The sequence below is a fragment of the Strongylocentrotus purpuratus genome, unplaced genomic scaffold (genome assembly GCF_000002235.5).
Source record: "Strongylocentrotus purpuratus isolate Spur 01 unplaced genomic scaffold, Spur_5.0 spur5_contig_847, whole genome shotgun sequence".
Taxonomy (NCBI): Eukaryota; Metazoa; Echinodermata; class Echinoidea; order Camarodonta; family Strongylocentrotidae; genus Strongylocentrotus; species Strongylocentrotus purpuratus.
The window spans coordinates 1,612,176-1,638,650 of NW_022145554.1; the positions used below are offsets into that span (position 1 = coordinate 1,612,176).

The 26,475-nt window shown below is 37.0% G+C and overlaps 1 protein-coding gene across 2 annotated transcripts; it reads left to right on the plus strand.

Annotated features, from left to right (window-relative positions):
- Positions 1–898: 898 nt before the first annotated feature.
- On the plus strand, positions 899–26,430 carry LOC574555 (insulin-degrading enzyme). Of its 2 annotated transcripts, XM_030992950.1 has the most exons (23): positions 900–1,059; positions 7,645–7,844; positions 10,634–10,710; positions 11,069–11,095; positions 12,045–12,148; positions 12,893–13,062; positions 13,718–13,840; positions 14,400–14,512; positions 14,866–14,955; positions 15,978–16,143; positions 16,988–17,160; positions 17,629–17,732; positions 18,184–18,286; positions 19,046–19,251; positions 19,812–19,956; positions 20,405–20,515; positions 21,026–21,146; positions 21,832–22,035; positions 22,675–22,842; positions 23,572–23,696; positions 24,712–24,859; positions 25,451–25,677; positions 25,981–26,430. In XM_030992950.1, exons 1-23 carry the CDS (start codon positions 1,001–1,003, stop codon positions 26,077–26,079), a joined length of 3,063 nt encoding a protein of 1,020 aa, XP_030848810.1. In that variant the 5' UTR covers positions 900–1,000; the 3' UTR covers positions 26,080–26,430. The 2 variants fall into 2 exon arrangements, with proteins under 2 accessions (XP_030848817.1, XP_030848810.1); XM_030992957.1 differs by lacking the exons at positions 23,572–23,696; positions 24,712–24,859; positions 25,451–25,677; positions 25,981–26,430 and adding an exon at positions 23,348–23,436 and having other exon boundaries at positions 899–1,059.
- The last annotated feature ends 45 nt before the right edge of the window (positions 26,431–26,475 follow it).

A 26,475-nucleotide genomic window follows, 5' to 3' on the forward strand; every position in this document is an offset into this window, starting at 1 on the left:
GTGTTGTTATTGGCTGAAAGTGAATTATTCTGTTACATACGATTTCCTATAGTGTCCTAAAAATTATACTGGAAAAAAATAAATACCGGTAGGTAAAAAAATAATAAAAGTAAATATGTTAACATTATACATAAATTGATGTTGGAGGTGTTTTCACTTCTCTCTGTCTCTCTCTCTCTGTCTCTCTCTCTCTCTCTGTCTCTCTCTCTCTCTCCCTCTCTATCAACTCTCTGTCTCTCTTTTTTTCCCTCCCTCCCTCCCCCTCTCATTAATCACGCTTTATCTTGATTCTCTTCCTCTGAGTCCTCTTGTTTTTACTGCCTTCCTGCTCTTTTCTCGTTCCAAATCTCCTGATCTGTGATTAAGTATCTTCGTAATAACTTCTTTGTGGCTATTGTTGTTTTCATTTTCAAAACATCTAGGTCCCCATGATAACCTCTTGACAATTTATCAACTCGAAATAAAAAGGAGAAGTCAATTTCAGAGCTTAATGAGAGATAAATGATGCAGTTATGATGTGTATTGTGAGGGGGAGAGCTATGGAAGGGGTTATAAATTATCATGAATGAAAGAATATGACTGTTCAAAATATAGAATTGCTTGCAAGTAGTCCTTTATTGAAGGCCAATTTAGGTTCATTTGCAAGTTGATTTGAATAAAAAGAGAAAAAAATAAACAAGAATGAAAGTTTCGCATAATTTCATGAAACATACGTATTACCAATAACTGATGGTGGTGCTAGGGGTGAAAATAAATCAAGAAACCCCCTCACAGGACGGAACAAGCGTTCACCGGATAAATATGACCGATAACGGAGGAAAGATTGCCCCTAGTTTTTAAGTTTTAGTAAACAGGATTAAAGTGAAAAAATAATAATTGAAACGACTGGTAGATTAACCTAGCGTCGCGTGTAATTTTGTAAATTTTGCAACAGATGCTAGATGTGGCGTTTCCAGAGTTAATTGTTGGCAAAAAGCGTCGTTTGTGGTTAAAGAACTAGATGTTTCGTATACAGACATTATACAGAGGATTTAGATTGGCAAAATTATCGTTCGAAAGGTTTGTTTAAATTATTTTCTTCATATTTTGTAAAATGCTTTGGTTAAATCTATATTATTGTCTTGTCTACGTGAACAGGTAGCGGTCGAACTCAGCTCTTCCCGCAGAGATGCGGCCAAGAAAGGGACGCGCGCCCGCTTAGGCGAATTGTCAGTGACTGTGCATTTTCTGTGACTGACTTTACTGACTGCTGCTGTGACTGATCGAGGTGTGAGTGCCTGTTTTGATTGGGATTATGTCTTTTAATTAGAAAGGCACATTATGTAGAACCAGTCTATACTTATAATGGAGAATCTGTAACATCGATGATATGTCTTTTGGGGTATCCAAAATTTGTGCACATGATTAAATTAAAAACATGTTTTTGTGGGATTCTCGAATCTCGGACCTGCAGACAGTAGGAATGTGATTGGAATTCAATTGATAATGTATTGTTAACTTGTTACTTCAAATTTAGGTCTAACTCTGTTCAAAACATGAGATCAATTTAGTTTACTGGTAAATTGACAACGAATCGGGGGCGTCAATGAGTGATGTAAAGTTTCGTTGTTTTGTACTCAAATTTGGTCTGCTCCTTCTCTTTCATTTCATTTCATTTCATTTATTTTCATATTTCTCATAAACAAACATATACATGTACATTTCAAATAAAGTACAAAATTGTTTTTTTCTTCAATAATACATAATAATAACAAAGATAAGTGGTCAATGTGAATTACTGATTTAACTAAGAGAAATATGATGGGACCTAGGTCTACATGAAAGCAAGCTTGTAAAGCTGTAGGCCCCAGTAAAGTATTTGTGGTAATAAATGGAGAATGGATATACATCATAGTGACCAGTCTAAATGAATACAAAAATAAAAAGGAAATAATAATAAACTTGCGGTTGTGCTGTTTATATTATCCCTTCCTTTCTTACAGTGTAGATAAAAGTAGACGTACTTAAATTATCATACAATGTGTGCTCAGCTCAGCTGGTAAACTAACATTTCAGATATAATAAAATGAATACATTTGTATATTACATACATAAATAGAATAACGAGGCGAGCAAGCACACTGTGTCAGCCGTCACACTCTCGGATATAGAAGTAAAGATGTTATATTGTTGTTGTTTTTTTTTAATACGTATTTCCGAAAGCACGACAACCAAACACAACGCGCTTGCACGCAAAGGTCATATACATTGACATCAAGATATGCTTTGAAAAGCTGGGGCGGTATTCTGAACCCTGTGTTATCTCTAATATTGTTGTATCTTTGGAGATAAGATAAAGTTGGTATTCTGAACATTGTTGTAACTTTTGTTGTATCTTTTGTTGTATCTTTTCTCTCATCTGTTTGGTCGTGCCTGCGTTCAAACTTTGGTGCGCTTGTAATTGTGCTTATTAGTAATAAAATGGTGCCTAATCCTCATTTGCATATGCGCACGAGAAATAATATGACAAGATAATTGGTATTCTGAAAATTGTTTTATCTTTTATCTTATCTTATCTTGCATGGTATTTACAACAATATTTACAACAGGTAGGGGGTTGTTGTATCTTTCGTGGTGATATAATGGCAGCAATATTTCTTGCCCAGAACCAACTTCGTGCCAATAGACGAGTTAGAAGAAGATTGTGTGTTGACCGGAAACATCACAGATGAGAACTTTCTAATAAATTACATGCTAGGATATGACGATTTTAATGCTCTCATCTTAACCAATATAGTGAAAGCGTGATTTGTCTTCATGATCCACATGCCACAGCGCATATGATGACGCGTGTTATATGCGCTCAAATAACTAATTACGCCCAAGATTAGTATGCGCTAGGCGCATCTTCAGATATGGCATAAAGTATTCCTATTGGTTGACCTACTTATCATGCTTATATAAAACAGATTTTGATTGGTAGGGTCCATACAAATGGGCGTGTCAACAGTGGTCAAAGATAAGATAGAGGCGGTCCTTCAAGAGATAACACAGGGATAAAATGATGTTCAGAATACCAACTTACAACAATATTAGCGCCGTGTTATCTCTGGAAGATACAACAAAAGATAACACAAAACTTACAACAATGTTCAGAATACCACCCCAGTTCCTTTAGTTTACGTTTAAAAGTATATAAGGAAGGACTTTCAATTAACTCTAACGGGAGGGCATTCCAGTAACTGGGTCCTGTAAACATAATTATTTTTTGGGCAAAAACAGTTCGGGTACGTGGAAGGTGGTATGCGTCGCTCTGACGTGTGGGATAATCATGTAGGGATCTATTTTTCCGGAACATTTGTAAAAATATTTCAGGTACATGTAGGTTATTAGTAGATAAATTGTATATGAATATACCAACATTGCAATAGAATACCGGGTAAGTCTGATAATTTTAGGATTCTGTTTTCATGGAACAGGTTGTTGGTGTGAAAAAGGTATCCTACATGATTAATATTTCTAATGGCGCGTTTTTGAATGCGAAAAAGCATATTTATTAAATTTCCACTAGCGTTACCCCAGGCGAGAATTCCGTGATTACATTTAAAATCATTAATGAGTAGCTGGAACTGATCAAAATTTTTACTAAGACTCCTGATATTAAAATGTGAGGCAAAGAGTTGGTTAGAATTTAAATAGGGTGATGACGTAAGCTCTTTTTCTAGGAGGTAACCAGTAAACAAATGCTGAGGAAAAATCTCATTAGAATCAATTTCAAGCTGCAGTTCAGGAGTTGTTGAATTTAGAAATGCTGCTATGTCTGAGTTGTCACCCTCTTCTCTATTCATAGAGTTAACATTTATTGTGGCATATTGAGTTTTATTCATGTTAATTACATCATTTATCATAACAGACATTCCGGCGAAATGAGTAGTTGTTAAGGAATCTGTTTAACTCTAGGCATTAAATGTAAATAACACTGAATAAGAAAAAAGGCAGGCGAATACATGACAGAAGAATAAGCACATAAATAAATCTGGCTTCTCCGAATAAATGTCGTACATAAGACTACGCACATAAAAGTGACTAGTTCGTATAACAAAAATACCAGCTGAGCTATTGTAACTTATCAACCTCAAAAATTTAGGAATTTGACATTTGGTACATTTAAACACAATTTGTATACACCACTTCAGGTATGCGTATGGCAAGGCAAGAAAAACACATAGGGAATAACAGAACACCTTCATCAATGCTTTTGACCACGGCATACAAAAAAAGAGACTTAAAATAAAACATACAATGTTCCTATACTTTGCGAACATGATGAGCAGAAATATATGCAAGCTCTTGATTTGATTTTGGCCACCCCCCCCCCTCCCCTCCCATTCGCAGGCATGGATTTTACATGCGTAATGCGTCGTACAAATGAATTTTATATAGGTTAATCAGAACAGTAAAATCAACAAGGATTTCCCCCCCCCTTTTTTCTTCAATTATTGTCATTTATTCCCACTTTTTATAATGCAAAAAACGTATGGTTGTGGTAGTACCACTTCAAAAGGTAGAATAACTCAATATGCTTCGCTAGATCAAGTTATAAAGAATAATCAGTTCAATGTTTATACTTTTAAAGAGGATTCAAAATGAAATTGTAACCCACAACTTGGGGTTCGAGACATCTAAGTTTGATATCGTTGAACATTGTAATAACATGAAATCTAGTAAATGTTTTACTGAGGGTAAGGGTAAGAACTGCTTATTTGTTGATTCACATAAATAAAGCATCCATTTAAGTTCAGAGGTTAGACATTGTCATTTGTACAAGGTTTTGATAGTAACGGTAGAATAACTCAGATATGCTACTGCGAGTTGTAAAGTTGTTTAGATAACAATGCATGTGGCAGTCTAAACATGAACACAATTTTAAAATGAAATTTAAAGCCACGTCTTGGGCTTTGAGGTATCTGATTTTGATACCAATTAACTTAGAATAACAATTTCTGCATTCTACTATGGTACATATCACCAAATTTGTATGTTACACAAAATTCTGCAAGTGTAAATTTCACCTCAAGTATTTCCTGTGCAATATAGCACCTGCCAATCAATAATAATCTACCATCTAAATGTTTAGGGATACATTTACTGAGAGAAAGAATTGCTTGTTTGTTGATTTATGTTAAAAAAGCATCAATTTATTAAAAGGTTAGATGTTGTCATTTGTATAAGTACGTACAGTAGTGGTAGCGCCACTTTAAAGGTAGAATAACTCAAATGGGCTAGGCTACCGCAAGTTGTAAATAATTGTCAGTTCAGATTTAGAACAACGCATGTGGCAGTTTAAACGTAATCAAGACTTCAAAATGAAATTGTAAGCCGCATCTTGGGCTTCGAGACATCTAAGTTTGATATCATTTGAATAACATAACTTTAGTAAGTGGTGAGAGGTACATTTACTGAGAGAAGTAGGCCTAGTAGGATATAAAAGAAACTTAAAGGCAAGTGATCGGTTTTACTTTTAGTAAATTAAAAACTAGTTGTAGACGCTTACCAGAGAGGTCTAGTCATATCCTTCTTGGAGAACAAGTTCTAGTCTCTGTGGAGATTCCAATTTGCGGTTCCCTTTTCTTTCCAATGAAGTAACACTTCAGTTCCACTCACAGATATTTTTGTAGACACATTTTTCTCTTTTCTTAGAGTGTAGGCAATGTTGGCGAGAATACTTCTTCTGGCTTTGAGGGCGGGTGGAAGATCGGTACGGACTGTGATCCTTCGGGCTTGTCGGTCTGGCTCAGGACCGGCTGCCCCGGAATCCCGCGGCCGGCGCCGCTCATCAAACGTGGCAAGGATTTGGTTTCTATCTTCCATATAGACAAACTTGGCGATGATGGCGCATGGGGCCGGTGGTCTGCTGGCCTGGTTTGGTGGTTTGTTGTCACGACGGGGAAGGCGATGGGCATTCACTATGGCGATGTTTGCGGCGTTGTCGGCGTGGATGCCAAGGTAGATGAACGTATCGCGAAGCGTGTGCGTGACGACTTCATTTTGAGGTTCCATCACTCAATAGAAGAGGAGATTTGTGCGACGACCATAAATTTCCATAAGCGTCAGCTTGTCTTGGAGTTTAGAAATTTCGTCGGCCATCTTTCTTTCTATGTCGGGAAGCTTTTTCTGCTCTATTTCGGCTAACTTGTTAGAATTCATTGTTACAGAATTCTCTAAATCTGTGAGTTTGGTTGTGATAGCTGAAAACTCTCGCGTAAGTGACTCGAGCTTAGCATTTAGGATAGCTGAAGAGCTGGTAATACTCTGATGAATGTCCGATAAAGTGAGTTCGTGATCGGGGGGTTCTACTTTGCTAGTGTCTGCCACGTGTTGGCTGGCATCGGAGCGAGCGGGTTGGGCGTGATGGGCGGCAGTGGTCCGATCCTTGGTTTGCCTTGTCGTGCGGTTTGCCATGCTGTCTACTCGGTCGTAAAACAACGAACAAATCAACGTAATGACGCCGAAAAACAACTTTAAAATCTGTGTTTATTATAGGTAATACCACTTAGTAATGTCACTGCAGATGAAATTAGACGAAAATATGGAAATAAAAGTCAGAAAACCGGGAAGAAAGGTAGGGAGGCGGCCAAAAAGCAAGAGAGTTACAGCTGTACGTCCGTCTCCATTGAGATTTTGATGACAAATACATCATTACATGTATTATGTATAAAAGAAATACAAGCAGAAAATAAGCAAGGCTTTCAGTAAGTCAAAGCAGACCGGGAGCCAATTATCTGAAAAAAGCGGCTCCCTGTCTGTAATTTTTTTTAGAAGCCATTTCCAAAATTAATGAAATTAAGTATTCTTTTAAATTATTTGTTATTATTCATTAGTATCAGTACACTATAGTATAAAGTACATGTACATAATGCACAGCAGTGGTAGTACAGTGTACCTGCCATGACATTGCTATATATAAAATTAGTAAGAACTTAGAACAGAGATATAAAAACCTTTAAATAATAATTCTATTGCCTCTAGGCCTAAAAAAAAAAAAAGATGTTGTATTGCCCTTTGCGACCGACCCACAGTCGGCTTTGATTTTTTTTTTTTTTTAAATCTGACCAACCGACCCATGTTTTGGCACCTAAAGGGCAATCAGGGCTTAAATCAATCCAAGGCCACCAAGGCCATGGCCTTGGATGCCCCTTTGATTGGCCTCAATGCCCTTCTCATTGGCCTTGGAGATTTTTTTGTGCCCTTTCCAATTCTTCCTATTTGTGCTGTAATATAGGAATGTGCCCTACAGAAAAGTGGCCTTGCCCTAAAAATATTGAAATAGAAAGTCTACTGTCAGTCCTGGCAATCAGCCGCCTCATACTATTGTGTGCTGGCCATGTAAAAGTTTCTGAAACAGGAAATGATCATTCTTCCAGACCGGTCGCAAAAAATAAAAAATGACCGGCGCCTGGGACTCATTTTTTCTGTCTTACCGGGCTGAAAAAGTCAGGGAATATTGAGTAAAAATCGTCCGGCGCCCGCTTACGGAGAGGCTTGAGTATAAGTCTTACTGAACTTGATCAAATGGATCTCTTTAATGTTTAGCATGCTTCTAGATGTATATTTTGGAAACTACAAAATAATTTCATTTTCATACATTTGTTTTCGTTTCTGCAGCTCCTTTGCTGCATATCAGACCTCTACCACAATGACAGCCCCAGCGAACCCAGCCATTGCCAAGCAGTATGAGAACATTACCAAGTCTGCAGAGGACAAGAGACTGTACCGAGGTCTTCAACTCAACAATGGCATGAAGATCATTCTCATCAGTGATCCTACAACTGAGAAGTCTGCAGCTGCCATGGATGTCAATATTGGTAAGTAGGTGTTCTCAAAGGCAAAGACCAGTTTTGGAAATGCCCCCCCCCCCCTCAAAAAATAAAATGGAAGCTCTTATTATCAATCATGTGAAATAATATGTTTTGACTTATACGTGATCGTACAAATTTTGCCAAGAAACCGCCTACTAATTGATAAATTTGGTACATTATTTTATCTATTTGGACCTGATAGAGATAACGCACGTGTCACGCACGTGTCGCTTAGTCCCGAAGTCATCTTTCTGTGTACAGTGCTTGTAACTTTACCATGACTGGGCCAAATTTCTTATCATTTTGATGATTTCAGAACCTTGCAGTACACACCTATACTTATATTCTAGATGATCAACCTTTTCTGATCAATTCCAAAACGTTTCTTTCACAATGCAAGCGCATGACCATAACTGGTCTTTATCTTTAAAGGCCCACTGTACTACTTGTAGCTACTTGCTCCCTCTATATAGAAAACAATGCTTAATCGGTGACCATTGGTTCCCCATGATCAGCGCTCAAAATACACGGGGCGGTGGACGATTCGCCCCCGTGAGCTACATAATCGCCCCCGTCAGGTTGCTCACGGGGGCGATTGCAAAATTAAAAATCGCCCCCGTGGAATTATAAAATAAAGATTATCTTTTCTGTTACAACTTTAACACAATATTGAGTTTCAATTTTCAAACCTTAAACCAATGAAATGGAACTTAGATTAGCGTGCAAGATTTCTCGTTTTATGAGTAGGACTATTATTACCGATTCAGCTCGCAACTGCAGTGCCGCCGTCAGCAGTGGTTATAGGCCTACTGCGCCGTTAGTAGCGGTACGTATGCACGCTGCCGCGCCATGTCTGCTGGAGCTGGAGGCGATCGCGCAAGGACAGAAACATGGTCATGGAAAAGTTTTTCGTTGTGAAAGCGTTAACCCGCTGAAATCTGGTGATTTCAAATGACCAGCAAATAATGAACCTCAACCAGTAAATCAATATTAGGGACTTTTAGATTTGCACGATGAGAACAAGGACTGCAACGTGTGACCTCCTTTTAAGGCAGTGTCAGTGCTTAAAAGGACGTCACATGTGACTGCCAGTGCCTTAAAAGGACGTAACACGTCCACGTCCACGCAAATCTGAAAGTCCATATTGAGAAGAAGAGGAAGACCACGATGTCGTGGAATGATATGGTAACATGGGCAGATCTACGGGGGGGGGGGGGGGGGGGTGTTAGGGGGTTTAACCCCCTCCTCCCACCCCCCCCCCCCCCCCCCAGGCCCCCTTGGGCTGCCAAGTGAAAATGTGATATTAAAGCGGGGGGATGCTGGAGAGGAGGACTACTAATCTATTTTATTTTTTTCAGGGGGGGGGGAGTGAAGCGCCGTTTTAGCATGACTTTCTTTTTAACTCTTACTTTCACCTATCTCAGATAACCCTAAGTTTTTGGTTGCTGCTTTATATGTAGTTGATAATGCATGATTAAAATAAAGAGAGAGAGAGAGAGAGAACCACCATCATTTTGCAATGGTTCAGGGTTCGTGTAATGTACATTTGAAACCATTTCTTAGCGTCTCAACCCTAAAAAAATAGCAAAACTATTTTTGAGGAAAAGCATTATACTGAATTAAATAAAGAATAATAGCTTTATATGGGATCATACTAATACTGATACGGGCTAAAGACAATGTGGTATTTGTATAGAGGTATTCCAAAATGACATTCTGATAATCAACATTTGTTCTGGTATCATATACGCATAATACAACTGATCTTTATGATTTCTTAACGTGACATAGCTTGTTCTCCCCCTGCAAACAAAAAAGAAAACAAGGTTATTTAATAACAGGGTCATGCGACAAATAATCATTGTGATTCAAATTGAAGCAAGGATTTTTTTTAATAAGCAATGCTTTTCACCAGAATCTTCTTTGTAAAAACGACTTTACAAATCTCAGCCATGCAAATCTGCCACTGTGTTGTAAGATCACTTTCAGATTAGGAGAAGTGTATTCTTTCATGAGTATTTTACAATGAATGGAATGTCTCAACTCAGTAAGCATGGCTGAGATTTGTAAAAGTTGTTTTTACAAAGAAGATTCGGGTGAATAGCAGTGCTTATTCAAACAAATATTCGCATCAATTTGAATCACAATCATTATTTGTCGCTTAATCCCTTTTAATGATCTTGTTTTCTTTCTCGTTTGCAAGGGGAGAAGAAGATATGTCACGTTAAAGACAACATAAAGATCAGTGTTGTATGCGTATATATTTTATATACACAGGCCAGTAACAGCTATGTAGCTTGTAAATTTGTAAGAGGGAAAATGCTGATTGAAATGATAATGATGAAATAGCAAATAATTGAGGAGTATCATAGGTACCAATTCAATGGATATTTGTATAAAAAAGAGCCCCCATCAGTACTAAAAGAGCCCCCGTGAGAAGGCTCACGGGGGCTCTTTTTTGGGGGGGAAGAGCCCCCGTGGACAAAAAATTAATTTGAGCCCTGATTGTGAAGCCACTATGGTACTGGATTGTGAGGGTTTTACCATAAACTCTAACCCCCCCTCTCTATTTCTCTCTCTTTTCTTCCACCCTCTCTCTTTCTCTCTCTCTCTCTCTCTCTCTCCCTCCCTCTCTCCCTCCCTCTCCCTCTCCCTCTCCCTCTCCCTCTCCCTCTCTCCCTCTCTCTCTCTCACCCTTGTCTCCCTTTCTCTCTCTCTTTCTCTCTCTTTCTCTCTTTCTCTCTCTATCTCTCTCTCTCTATCTCTCTCTCTCCTTATCTTCCTTCCTCATGCAGGTTCCTTGTCCGATCCATGGGAGATTCCTGGTCTCGCTCATTTTCTGGAGCACATGTTGTTTCTTGGAACTGAGAAGGTATGTTTTTCTTACCATCAAAAATTCATTTGCGAACCAACTGCATTTATGTACATGTAATGTGTCTATTGGAAAAGATGCTATATGAAACAATTATTATTATTACTTTGATTTACTTCAGGTCTATACTTTATAGACAGTTAACCTACTCAGGGATGTCAGTTATTTCAGCTCTGCTGTCTAATGAAGAATTAAATTTAATAATTTGTCAAGTCATCTGTTATTAAAGAAATAGTCCTTGTAATTTTTTTGCTGCTGTTTTAAAAATAGAGTTTCTTTGATATTTGTTCCCTGATGATTTAACAGTTGTGATTACACAAGTTACCTAAACTTTTTTTTTTTTTTTTTTTTTACACAGTATCCATCAGAAAATGCATACTCACAGGTAAGTTTTAACAAAATCTTTCTTTATATACAATTAATTTTGATAGAAATCTGTGACATATTATGTAGTTGGCTCAGTCAACATAAATTTTGCAATTGAAGATTAGATGCCGCCGTTGGCAGTGTTTGTTTGTCAGCGTACTTATCACATGTTCTCAGATTCATGCTTTGAATGATGGTGTAACTAACAATTTTGTAGAATCAATGATTGAGGTCAATTGAATTGGACCCTGTTCGAGCTTCAAACCCAATACACGTCTGATAAAAGAGTACAATGAACAACCCTGTAAAGTTGTTTACATGCCTATCCTGTTTAGTGACAGTGAAACCCAATTGTTTTGAGAGAGATTTGTCACTAGAAGAATACATTTTTCTTTCAAATGCTTTAAATGCATTAATAATACCCTATCAGTACAACAACCACTTTACAACTTGTATACCCATAGCAGGATTCTGTATGTTTGGTTAAAAAGACATGATCCTAATGTTTCCCTGTGTCTCATGACATGTACTGTATTAACCCTTTTTCGAGAATCATTCCACATTTTGTAGTTTGGCTCAATATTCAATAACTTGTGATTCAGAGCCCTATGCAATATGCCAGATCTATGGGTTCAAAGGGCAAACATTTCTGCACAAACTGCATCCATTTTTGTTTCACGACTATCTTGCGTTTGATGCCAGGAATTTTAAAAAGGAAAATATTTTGAAATTCTTAAATTATCAACACATCGAGAAATACAAAACCATTTTTTTTATCGAAATTGACAATTCTTGCCCATGTATAGGTTTTTCAGAGACATTACATTTTATCAGAACAATGAAGTGATACAAGAAAAAAATTCTGGTTGCCAATTTGTGATAAATTTAGCCCTAAAAATAAATCCTGTCCTGCAAAGGTAATACAATGTCTAGTTTGATTTTTATGTCTCCTATCTCCCCTATTCTAGTTTTTGAACGAGCATGGAGGGTTCGCCAATGCATACACCAGTGGTGAACACACAAACTTCTACTTTGATGTCTCATATGAGCATATAGAGGGAGCCCTTGATAGGTGAGGATCAGAGGCATTTATACACAGAGTTTGGCCAACTTGGTTACACTGGGTCACAACATGGCGTATATTCTTTTGTTTTGTGCTTGCCCAACAAAGCAGTAGTCGGCATATTGTGTCTAATTCGAATCGGGTCGGCTAAACTCTGTGCATAGATGGCTCTGGTGAGGATATGACCTAGTGACCTGACAGTGGTTAATTTCAAAACTTGTAAACCTTCAATGGATGCTGGATGGGTGGATAGTGGTTAATCATAATTCACGTTAAATTTCAAATGAAATATTAGTACCAGCTTGCTTGAATGTGTATTTGTGATTATTATGAATATTTTTGTTTTCAATCATCACCAATGAAAGACAAGAAAAATGGTAAAATATGCAGAGTACAGTCATGTGAAACTGTGTGCTATTGCCTGCATAACATAAGTACTTTCACGGTGTAAGTACATTAAGATAACAATGGTCATGTTATATCTGAATCAGAACATCTTCATTAAAAAAATGTAATCAAGTATTTAATACTGATTCTTCTAGGTTTGCCCAGTTCTTTCACTATCCACTCTTCAACCAAGATGCGTAAGATAGAGAAGTGAATGCAGTTGACTCTGAGAATGATGAGAACCTCAAAAGAGATTTCCAACGATCTGCATAAAAACCATCCTGTAGTCCCACATGTGCACATCTATGTTCATTTTCATGATTTTATAGATCTTTACATTGAAGTATTCAACACTGATTCTTGTAGGTTTGCCCAGTTCTTTCACTGTCCACTCTTCAACCAAGATGCCCAAGACAGAGAAGTGAATGCCGTTGACTCTGAGAATGACAAGAATCTTAAGGCTGATTCCTGGAGGATCCATCAGCTTGACAAGGGAACGGTTAACCCATCGCACCCCTTTAGCAAATTCAACACAGGTAAGACAAATTGAGAAATTTAACTGTAGTATTAATCACATGATGACCCTAGAGTTAGGCATAGTGTGACCAGAGAAATGTGATTGCAAGTCGTTTTTACTTCTACTTCAGTCCAACATAGGTGGGTCAGAAATAAGAGTATTTTAGGCTTTAAATTTAAAATTGATGTGCTACAATCACTTTTGTGTTCACTTTTTAAAACATGTTTGTAATATAAATCAATACCTATATCTGCCTTCATTTCCATTGATGATGAGGAATAGTAACAACTAATGATTTTCTTTGACAGCATTTTCAAATAATTGTGCATCTATTTTGTTCACTTTTGATATGACTTGCTGTTATTAGATGCTATTTGTGACCTTATAATGAAATGCCTGAATTATACAAAATTGGTTTTTGAGATTTGAAGAAAAAAAAAGAAAGAACAAGAAATTGCATATATGTGTCACAATCTTGGGATGGGGCAGACAAGGATAGTGGGGGGGGGGGGGGTGCTCAAATCATCTTCTCTCTACCCTGTTTCAGTAGGAATTAAGTGATTATTTTGAGTAAAAAATGCTAATTATAGGTGCGTAAATTTCTAATGTTTATTGAAGTATTTCAAATTAATCCTTTCATTGATTAATAATGGAATTGTCTCTGTTCATGATAGGAAACAAGGAGACATTAGCAACGATACCGCTGGATAAAGGCATTGATGTCCGTAAGGAGCTTCTCAAATTCCATTCTGATTTCTATTCATCCAACATCATGGGCTTAGCTGTACTGGGTAGAGGTGAGTCTTGTTTGATCAAGTTCATGCCCATGTCGATAGTTGACTTTGTTACATATACCCATGCATAAATATTCATGTGATTTATTTTTCCAGCATCTACATTTATGTGTTGTGTTTATATTCCTCTTTGGTTATTTGTTTGAGATCCTGAAAATAGTGATTTGATGTTAAAGCTGTTGAGTGTTAATGGATGCATGGCACAAATTAGATTGTCTCTTTGTTTTAAGGATGCTCCAATTTCCTGCTATTGTGTGTTTCAGTCATCTCAGTACCTTGCTTAGTAAGGCTTAATTTACGAGATATCTTGCAATTGTAACATCCATCAATTACAGGCATTTTACATGTATAATCCTCCATTATTCTGTATCAGTGAGAGCATATTGTTCCATTTTCCTTCAATCATTCCTTTACAGTCGATGATTTTCAGATAGTAGAACATTTTCATTTTCTTTCATTCTAGTCATAATAGAGCATAAATATTAACAAATTAAACATCATTATTCTCACAAGAACCCTTATAACCATAAACTTTTCATATTTATTGCCTTAATTCAAATAGAGAGCTTGGATCAGTTATCAGAGATAGTCCTACAGCTGTTTGCCAATGTGGAGAACAAGAATGTGATGATACCTGAGTGGTTGGAACATCCCTATGGAACAGACCAACTCAAGGTAAGGTTTAAACTATTAGCTAAATTCCTTGAAAGTAAATGTTTTACTTGTTATAAACGATTATGTGATATCTAATTATGTTAATTGATCTAATTTGCTTTCAATGTTAAGCTTCCTGTGAATATTTACAATTGGTAAAGAAATTTTGGATTACACCCAGTAAGTAAAGTTTACGTACTTGATCATGTAATTCACAGACTTTTCTGACTTGTATTTTTTCATTACAAGATCAAGTACGCGTTCTTCATTTACTGGGTGCAAGCCAACATTTCTTTACAAATTGATCTAATTGGTGCTTCAGGAAATTTCAGGTCTAATGATGGATACCTTTTTGTCTGATTTTCTATTGTTAGGTGAAGTTTGAAGTAGTGCCAGTCAAAGATCTGAGACAGCTTAACGTCAGCTTCCCCATTCCTGATCTACAAGAGCATTACAAGTCAAAGGTAACTAATCTGCTTCATTGTGTAATATACATTTACAAATGTGAGCTAGCTACATCAATGATAGTGAAAATGTGCATTTCTTATTACTGTGAGCTAAAAATGTAAAATGTATTTATATCTTTCTTAGCTTATCTTTACTTTCTTTCTTGATCTTTAAGTATTATTACCTTTTAAAGTTATTTTTTGAAATGCTATTTACACATTTTATGTACATATTGCAAGCATGTGTAGGTGTAGAGGTGTCGTGGTCTAGTGGATAAGTCTTGGGACTCTGGATTTTATGGTTCACGGTTTGAGTCTCGCGTGGCACTGATGTCCTTTAGTAAGACAGTAGTCTACATTTGCCACTCTCCACCCCAAGTGTTAAATAGGTCAGCACGGTAGCCTAACGGAGCCAGGATAATATTGGAACGCCTTGAGCACCTTGTGAGGTTGCTTTTTGCGCCATAAAAATATCCAATATTATTATTATTACCATAGGAGAATACTTTGAAAGTACAGTCAAACCTGCTTTAGCGACCACCTGTTTATAAAGACCACATTTTTTGTTAACCTTGAATATGGTTTATCATGATAGGAACTTGCACTATTAAAGAAATCTCAATTTTGTTTATAATGATGGTAGAGAAAGAGCTTTCAATAGAAATCCTACTTAAAGGGATTGGGTAACTTTCTCTCAGATTCTGAAACAAAATCCTGGATTTAGCTCATGCTACAATGATAATTATAAACCTCCAGGTCAGTCAGGAACCCCATGACTTTTACAAGCCAATCGCCTGTCTGATTATCAAGATATTTATGATTGAAAATCGAAAGTCTATTGGGGAAAATGAGTATGGTAAAACCTGTCACTCTAAGATTTATACTTTTTTGAGGCACTTCGTGATCATTTTGAAGCGCATTTTTTTTTTAGGGCTTCAACATTACATCATATCACAGACATCGTTAACATGTAGGGCCATGAACCTCATATTTTAACATTGTTAAACAATGCCTTTAATGACTGTCTATCTTCATCCCAGCCTGCTCACTATCTAGGCCACCTGGTGGGCCATGAAGGACCAGGAAGTCTACTCTCAGAGCTCAAGGCAAGAGGATGGGTCAACACACTCTGTGGAGGAGAGAAAGACGGAGCTAAAGGATTCGCATTCTTCATCATCAATGTGGATCTGAGTGAGGAAGGATTAGGTAAGTTTGGGCATTAGCATTACATTTTTTAAAACAAAATTGCCAAACATGATACTGATGTTAGAAATACAATATACAAACATTTACATACATAGATATATGACATAACAGATGCTGGTTACATGTATGTACGATTCTTGCATTTTTGATGTGATCTTGGGTAGGAAAAGAAAAGAGCACATTTGCATGAAAGAGAGGTCATTAAACACTGATATGTTTTGATTTTTTTTCCATTTTGATACTATATTTTTTATGGTTTAAACATTTTGTGCATAGAAATATTACACTTCTAGACCCATGATTGTCCATTTTTTCTAATAGCTGATATTCTCTGGAAATTTTGATTTTGAGTGAAGTGTTGGAAATCATTATCGTTATATTCTGATTTTCATAAAGTATTTGGCATCACCTGTACCTTGGAGAGGAAAAGCGAACTGAAACATTGTGACCCTCTGTCTCTCCTCCCGGTGTGACTGATTGGGAATGTGCAGGTGGACCACTACACCGGGGTTTCCTCCTACTCATATACAAATAGTGCAGTGGGTTCTGAACGTGCAAAGGTAGTTACTATGCTCTACACAGGGCCTCCATTTAACGTCCTATCCAAGGGACAGAGTGTTTTCCACTGAAACATAGCCTACACCTATCGTATGGGAGGGGCAGGTTAACACACAACCCACTCTTTAGTCATCCACCTGGGTTGCATTTTAACCCACAATCTTTTGCTCGAAAGACAGATGCTTAATCGACTGAGCCAACCCGCCTCCTTGAATGATGCTATAACAGTCCTAGAATAATTTTCTTTTACACAAAGAAAGTTATGAATTGTTTCTTTTTCCAACAGATCATGTAGATGATATAATCATGCACATGTTCCAGTATCTGAACATGCTGAGGAAAGAAGGTCCACAGAGTTGGGTCCATGACGAATGTCGTGATCTGGACACCATGAGGTTTAGATTCAAGGATAAAGAGAGGCCATCAGGATATGTCACCAAAATGGCTCATCTGTTGCATGTAAGAATATCTGTTAATTTTAACTTTAAAAGATACAGAGATATCATATGTAATTATGCCTTATATGATTATTTCTTGTGTGATTGGTGAAGATATCTTTGATTTTCATGATGAATGTTGTGACCTCGATGCTATGAGGTTAAGATATAGGGATGAAGAGAGGCCCTTTCACCAAACTGGTACATCTGTTGCATGTAAGAACCTCTTAAATCATTAAGCTTAGATTGGACTTCAGTCTCTATTTTGATATTTTCAGTGCCATGAATCCAATATGGATCATTACAAAAATGATGATAATATAGTTGACCTGTTTAATTGCATCAAATTCTTTTAATCTTTTACCGATCAAAGCTTAAATATGTCACATGAATAGATGTATGGTGCCAACTCCACCTCTACTTATCCCTTTCTGCCTTTACAGAGCTTACAGTCTTCTAATGATATAGAATGTATTTTTAAATGTTGCAGGACTACCCTATGGATGAGGTGTTGAGTGCTCCTTATCTGATGCCAGAGTTCAAACCAGATGTGATTACTCAGATCCTAGAAAGACTCACTCCAGAAAATGTCAGGTAAGATCTGCGTGATACAAGTTGGGAATGAAATTAAGCACCCCTCACAGGCCGCTTGTAGATTTTTATATAATATTGGATGGCTTTGAGTGTGATACAAGAATATATTGCTCTCGCTATGACAATATTGAACGAGTCGGAGACGAGTCTAATATTGTCATAGCGAGAGCAATATATTCTTGTATCACACGAAAACAAAGCCATATAATATTATTATTATTATCTATATCAAGCTAACTAGCGAAATAACACAATTTGACTTACATCAGTAAATATGGCTTTTTTGTGTGTGTTATTGATATTGTTCCCGGATGACTTGAGCAATACAAAAAACAATATTGATCAGTCATCTGAGTACTGCGCTAAAGATATTGAATACACTGATTTTTTTTTACCATGTTAATGGTGTAGAATAATGATTTATTATTTATTTTCCATCTTGGTATTCCAGAGTGGCGGTAGTCTCCAAATCCTTTGAGGGTAAGACGGAGCAGGTAGAGAAATGGTATGGCACCGAGTACAGCATTAGGAGTATAGAACCAAGCATGATCAAGGTGAATATTACTCATTTATTCATATCAATTAATTATTGTCAATTCAATGGAATCGCGCAATGCAATTAGTAATTTGATTATTCAATTTATAGAGTTTATCTTCTTATAATTTTGCAAATTCATCACAGTAGAATCTGAAATTATTCATATATTACAAGTTCAGATAAATGGTAGCCTGGTAGAACAGGTAGAATGGTAGAATGGTAGAACAACTAAGTTAATGTATGACCATTTGGCCAAATGCATAAGGTATTAAGATTACTGATAGACTAAAATAAAGGTAATATGATATTTTTATTAAAAAATGAAAAAATTGGTCTGTCATTTGGTTAGAATAGGAAGCAAATTTGTCTTTTGCTAAGCGATATATCATTTCGCTAAACATAAATCATTTTCCTTTTAACCCTTCAATATTTTTTTCTCAATCAGTTTAAGCAACTTTTATGCAAATTCAACCATTTCATTTGTAATTAAAAAGTATTGATTGGTAGCTTTCAGCTAACTAAATCTTTAGATTACATTTAATGTTTGGCAAGTTATTCATTCTTACATTCTTCTCCATGTTATCTGCTTTCAAGTCTTTTCCAAACTACAGAGATGGAAAGAAGCAGGCTTAAATGACATGGTCAGCGCCCTGCCCAAGAATAAGTTCATTTTTAGTTCATTCTCTACTCAATCTTTGTTCATTCTTGTTAATTCTTACAGTACATGTTCATCGCTTTCCATATTTTCTGCTTTTCAATATTTTTCAAACTTCAGACATGGAGTGAAGCGGGCCTGAACGAGAAATTCAGCCTCCCTCTCAGGAACGAGTTTATCCCTACAAACTTTGAGGTGGCCCCCAGGGAGAAGGAGGGTGCTGCCACACCCACCATGGTCCGAGAAACACCTGTTAGTAAGCTCTGGTTCAAACAAGACGACACTTTCCTCCTACCCAAGGCCTGCATGCTGCTGGAGATATCAAGGTAAGAATATGTCTTTAATAGTGTGTTGGTGTTCATGAATAATTTCAGTTTACGATCCTATGTTAAGAACAATGTCCAGTCAAGAAGTTTACATGTATGTAAAAAGAATGACATATTACTAAATTTTGATTCCTTTGATGTCTTTTATAAATTAATAAATTTTAAAAGGCCTTCATTGATCCCAAATCTGGAATTTGTGAATGCTTTCAAATGTTTGTTGGTTCTTTCAATGTTTAATATACAGGAAATATACGTTTTCTCAGGTCTAACATAAAACGATATCTTTGCTACTCTTTCACCCTTTCATCAAAATATATATCAAAGCGATAACATGTTTTTACCGGATATGTATTTCCCCTAAAGCAAACAAACAAACAAACAACCCCCCCCCAAAAAAAAAAAATATATATATATATATATATATATATCTTCCTTTGAATTTGTTAGATTGAAGATTTCTTAATGTAGATAAAAAAAACAATTGTTGGAGAACGAATTTCAGTTAAAAAAAATTATTATTGTGAAAGATATTGCTTCATCATGTCCACTTTTCCTTACAGCCCTCTTGCTTACATTGACCCCCTTCACTGTAATCTGACCTCTATCTTCTGCACCTTGTTACGGGATGCCCTCAACGAGTATGCATACGCAGCAGAGATTGCTGGCGTGAGTTACTCCATAGACAGCACCATCTACGGGCTGGAGGTGAGTTGAAACATTTCATGGCACTTAATAAATATATTGATAAGCTGTTTTTGTATAGCGCATACATGTATATCATGATGATACAGCATCTCTATGCGCCTCCAAAGGACTTTGGATATTACTACTCTAGCTTTAGCTCTGGCAAACGTTGCACTAAGTGCATTCTAAGAATCGTACCTGGGTTGAGTGTGGAAAATGCAGATTAAATATTTTGCCAAAGGAAGTTAGTGATGCGGCAGGGATTCAAACCACAATACCTCTTCACTGGAGTTTCAGTAAAAATTAATCAATGTTTGTCTCTCTTTGTGTGTGTACATATAATAATTAGGTTTACTTGTTCACTGTAGCATCACAGGTTTTTGAATACATATATCCTTACATCATGTCTTTGAGAAGATGACCAACTTTGTAATTGATCTTTAATCTTGTCTCTCTATGATTTGATTAGGTTGGTGTTGGGGGCTACAGTGACAAGATGGCCCTCCTACTACAGAGAATCTTTGAGAAGATGACCAACTTCGTAATTGACGAAAACAGGTTTGACGTCATCAAAGAAACGGTGAGTATTCATGTAGTTTGAAATCGTAAGAGGTATTCTCCTTTTGCAGGTCTTCACACATACAGAGGTAAATAAATTAATGATACAATCAACTGCAAGAATATGCTTTGTAAGTTCATCACATTCAAGATATTAAAGAACAAGGAAATTTTCCCTACATTTATGCATATGGTTACAATGCTATTATGGTACCAGCTTGTAAAAATCAATGCATATATACAAAACCTGACATTAAATAACATCTATGAATATTGTTTTACGTTTTTTTTTTTTTTTGGGGGGGGGGGGGCTATATTTCTCCTTGTCACAATCTTTGATAACTTTGAATGTAGAAGGATATCTCTCTACTAAAAGGTATATAAAATTTGCTGAGTGTAGTTTTGTTGTGAATTGATCATAATGCTGTAATCAGAATCGTTTAATTGATGAAAGAAATAAGATTTTTTTGAAAAAATCATATTTACATGAAAGCAGCAAAAAATTAATGCTATGTTTTGACTTCTTTTACAGTATTCAAGAATGTTGTCCAACTTTCACGCGGAGCAACCTCACAGACATGCCGTCTACTACACTTCAGTGCTAGTAGCTGAGCAGGCCTGGACCAAGCTAGACCTGGCCCAGTGTATGGATGGTAAGCTAGCTTAAAATACAATTAGACTTTCATAATATTGAATTCTGGTAGTAAAACTACATTGTGAGGGGGGAAGTGCAGAGCAACCTCACAGACATGCAGTCTACTTTAGGCCTGAATAGGCCTGGACCAAGCTAGACCTGGCCCAGTGTATGGATGGTAAGCTTGCTTAGAATACAATTAGACTTTCATAATATTAAGTTCTGGTAGTAAAACTACATTGTGAGGGGGGAAAGTGCAGAGCAACCTCACAGACATGCAGTCTACTTTAGGCCTGAATAGGCCTGGACCAAGCTAGACCTGGCCCAGTGTATGGATGGTAAGCTAGCTTTGTATCTGGTTACATGGACCAGCCATCCTCGACAATTCTGGAAAAAAAGACTTTTAGCTTGGTTCTCTTTTAAATGTACTATATAAGCTTCCTTTTTTTGTCATTGACCAAAAGTGAGTTTGATTGTATTGTGCATAAATCACTTTGAATATGTATTGGATAATAGCTATAATCTTTTAGAATTAGAAAAGGCACAAAGTTAAGAACAGAAAGGAGAGGGGATAGGAATATTATTTTTAGATGAGATATTTCCCGGAAATCTTTTTTTCTTCTTTATTTTTCTACCTCCTTCCAAGTGTACTATATGTTGACGAAGGTTGTTATCTCTGCAATTTGTTTTCTTTCTGTGTGCAGAGGTAACGTTAGAGAGGTTACAGAGCTTCATCCCTCTGCTCCTGTCCAATCTCCACATGGAGGGTCTCTTTCATGGTAATCTAGCCCAGGAGCGGGCTTCCTCCACCATGGAGACCCTGGAGAACATCCTAAAGACCAACTCCAGGAGTAAACCTCTCCTTCCCAGTCAGCTCAAGAGACAGAGAGAGATTCAGCTGCCAGATGGTGAGATAAGGGGGAATTCCCCATTGATACATTGTGTTTATTGAGACGATGATGGTGATGATGATTGATCAGAAGACAGGAACGTGGTCAAAATTCTGATTTAAGATGAAGACTGCAAAATCTGCCATTATGGTTTCTACTTGTACGTGCTAACTCCCATTGAGTTTGTGTTATAGTTCCGTCATGGATAGTCTACACGTTTTAGACCTTCTACTTATACGTGTTATACGAATGGGAAAGGGATGATGATGCTGATGGTGATGGTGATGATGATGATGATGATGATGGTTATTATGATGATGATGATGATGAAACTGATGAAGGTAATCATGATGAACAGGATCGGGATGATAGTGGTCGTGACAGTCATGATGATGTCTGTGGTAGTGGTAATGATGATGATGGTTGTGGTGATGATGAAGATGATGATCTTGATGATAGAAAATACAATCAAATTCTCTATTCATAATCCTGCAAGTCTGTCCCCAGATTTTAACTCAAAACTCATGCCCTTAAATCAAGAAGGCTTGCTAACATTCATACTCAGTGTTTTTTATCAACTTGTTAAACTTGTAAATAGATAAAACAGCTTTTTTATGGAATTACCACAAATGTACTTTCTTGATTCCTTGTATCCAGGTTGCTACTACACATACCATCGTAACAACGAGGTACACACTAACTCAGGGATTGAGATCTACTATCAGACAGCCGTCCAGGAGACAAAGAGTAACATGATGCTGGAACTCTTCTGTCAAATTGTCAGCGAGCCATGCTTCAACATGCTTAGAACAAAAGAACAATTAGGTATGGTAGAATTAAGAATTTCAATGTGATAACCCCGTTTTACCAACGTGTTCAGTTTTTATGCATTCCTCTTTTACACGAGATTTGTAACAAAACTCAGATTAAATAATTTTAAAATGATTAGGGACATACTTCAGCATGTCAAGATAGGAATAAGAACAATGAAAAAGATGGAGACAATTCGTCTCTTTAATACATCTAACAGTAATTGTGGAGCCCCAGGAGTGTCAAATTAGACAGACTGTGGACATGAGCACTATACAAGAACCCTCTATTGTTATTAGTATTAATGGAAGTAATTTCTCTACATGTATCAGAATTCATGGCAATCAGAAATCTTTTCTTATATGAGTTAATTACTTTTTACCTTCACCAGGTTATCACGTATTCAGTGGTGTGAGGCGTTCTAACGGCGTGCAGGGTCTTAGATTCATCATTCAGTCAGAGAGGGCACCATCCTATTTATATTATTTTACATGAGTTATTTACTATTTACCTCCCACAGGTTACCTAGTATTCAGTGGTGTGAGGTGTTCTAACGGCGTGCAGGGTTTTAGATTCATCATTTAGTCAGAGATGTTATCTTACACAAGATATTTACTATTAACCTTCCACAGGTTATCTCGTATTCAGTGGTGTCAGGCGTTCTAATGGCATGCAGGGTCTTAGATTCATCATTCAGTCAGAGATGTTATCTTACATGAGTTATTTACTATTTACCTTCACCAGGTTACCTAGTATTCAGTGGTGTGAGGCGTTCTAACGGCGTGCAGGGTCTTAGATTCATCATTCAGTCAGAGAGGGCGCCATCCTATTTAGACCAGAGAATAGAAGCGTTCCTCGCTAGCATGGAGGTGAGTTTGTCAAATTTTAATAATAATGTATCAAGATATGTACCAAGGGTACCCACATCAGTATTAAAGTGATCCGGTAACATTGATGAAGGTTGATGGAAAAAAAAAATGCCTAATTTTTAAATAAAATGTTACTTATTATGCTCCTTCTACTGTACTTACCCTCTAACATGCAAAAACTCCTGACAAAATTCTCAAACCACAAAGATATTTATGGTTTTCTTTGAAGGCATCAATGTGTAACTCCCTCTAACAGTAAATTCTCCCAACCATTTTTTTTCCATGAAAATAGGACATAAAACAGGCTTTTTTAAATCTTAAAACACCTAAATGTTTGGAATGGTACATGGAGCCAATTCATTGCTTTGTGACGTTTTACATTCACTTAAAAATCTAGTTTAATAAGAATATAAAGAAGGGAGAATTTAGAAATCTGTCAGATCAGTTTTTCCCAATTTTGTTTCATTATAATGGTCTGCTTACAATCAAAATTTCAGATTATCTCTAGTTGTACATCTAGAAATGAAGTCACTACCTTAGCACCACTTTCTCATCTGAACAATGCTACCAAGTCCCTTTAGATACTGCTCTTTGAGTGGGCCCTACTTTTTGATCGCTCAAAATGGATGTTTTAGTTTTCTTACAGTCGACTAATTGCATGTTACAGTACAGCTTGTCTATGAAATGCCATTCTTCGATCACCTCAGTTTTCCTTATGCCAGTGCTAAACTAATATATTGTGAGGAGCGCTGGCTTCGTTTAGAACCCATGGAAGAACAGCTGTATTATGTTAATAAAGTCAAAACCTGCTTTAGTGACCACCTGTCTACAAAGACCACATTTTGTGTTTCCCTTGGGCGGTCGCTATAGACAAGTTGTGACTGTACAACTTAAATGGAAACAAATTAATAAAATACCTTGGACTTGACTTATATAATTTTTTTCCTTTCTTTTTCAAATGAATACTCCAAAAAGACATGATTTCTCAAAGTTTTCTCTGATTTTTCTTTTCCAGTCATATTTAGACGAGATGACAGAGGAAGATTATCAGAAGCATGTGACAGCATTAGCAATGAAGAGATCTGAGAAACCCAAACAGCTGAGAGAAGAAGCAGCCAGATACTGGACAGAAATCACCAGCAAGCAATACAACTTTGATAGAGGTTAGTTAGATTAAAGACTTTAAACAAAATTCATGCTATGTTATTTAATACTAACTCCCCAAATTAAAAGCTCAATGAAATTCTACATCTTAGAATAATTATTCTCAAAGTAATGTAGGTGGACTTTATATAGTGCTTCCCCATTGAACAAATGTTCCCCTGTCTACATGAAAAGAATGTGCCATTAGGTCATACAGCACTGTCATGAGCAGTTGAAAATGTTCAAAAGTGACCATTGATCATTTCTAAAAATTTCCTTTATGTGTTCGTCCTGTGATTATAAACATTAGACTTTATTAGATCTTTTAGGATATGTTTAATGCAAATATTAAAACATGTATGCATATATTTGAGATAATTTTCCTTTTAAGGAACAAAAACAATAATTATTTTTGGTATTTAAACATCTGTACTTTATGCAGTACCCTTGAAAAAAAGAAAAAAAATCCTTAAGAGTTAATATTGCCTTCAAATTTATGGATTATTGAAGCTTCTAGAGACCAGTGTGAAACTGCAGTTTCTTATTGATGTCTTTCCTGATAAAGCATCCTCATTGATTTCTTTGCTTGTTTTGCTTTCTTCAAATACCAGTTGACCTTGAGGTGTCCTTCTTGAAGACCATCACCAAAAATGACCTCTTGACCTTCTACCGTACCCTCCTGATGGTTGCCGCCCCCAGGAGGCACAAGCTGGCCGTCTACGTCTATCCCCCGGCTCCCGAGGGGGTGGTGGATCAGATCCCAGCTGTGGGTCAGGACCAACCTGATGCTGCTACTAAAGACAAGCTGGACCTGTGTGAGGCTCCAGTCCTTCCTGAGGTATGAACTAGCATTGTTTGATGCATCCTTATGAATTGTAAATAAAAAATTTACAATGTTTTGTTGGTGTCTGCATCACCAACCGCTGTCGCAGCTAATCCCAAAGTTATATAACAATATTAATATTGACGGAAACAGCCTGCAAACATTGCCATGATCTATTGTACTATAAATCTTTTCTGGATGTTTCCTTTAGAAAGAGTATGTTGAGTATGAAAAGTAAATGTAAGATAATGAGGGAATGATGAAAGTTCCAAAAATAAAAGTACTGACAAAATTTTCTGGTGATTGCTTTATCCACAGCCTCAAGGCATCATGGATATAGCCCTGTTCAAGAGTGGCCTTCCACTCTTCCCTAGGCCTCCACCACACAACACCAACAATGCCAAGTCCAAGCTTTGAGGATCGTCCAACATAGATATTAAACAGGCTCAGAGCGTATTCCCCTGTACCGGTGTGGCCACAAGTACTCCACCACATGACACCAACAATGCCAAGTCCAAGCTTTGAGGATCGTCCAACATAGACAGAATCTTAAACAGGCTTAGAGCGTATTCCCCTGTACTGGTGTGGCCACAAGTACTCCACCACATGACACCAACAATGCCAAGTCCAAGCTTTGAGGATCGTCCAACATAGACAGAATCTTAAACAGGCTTAGAGCGTATTCCCCTGTACTGGTATGGCCACAAGTACTCCACCACATGACACCAACAATGCCAAGTCCAAGCTTTGAGGATCATCCAACATAGATCTTAAACAGGCTCAGAGCGTATTCTCCTGTACCAGGGTGGCCAT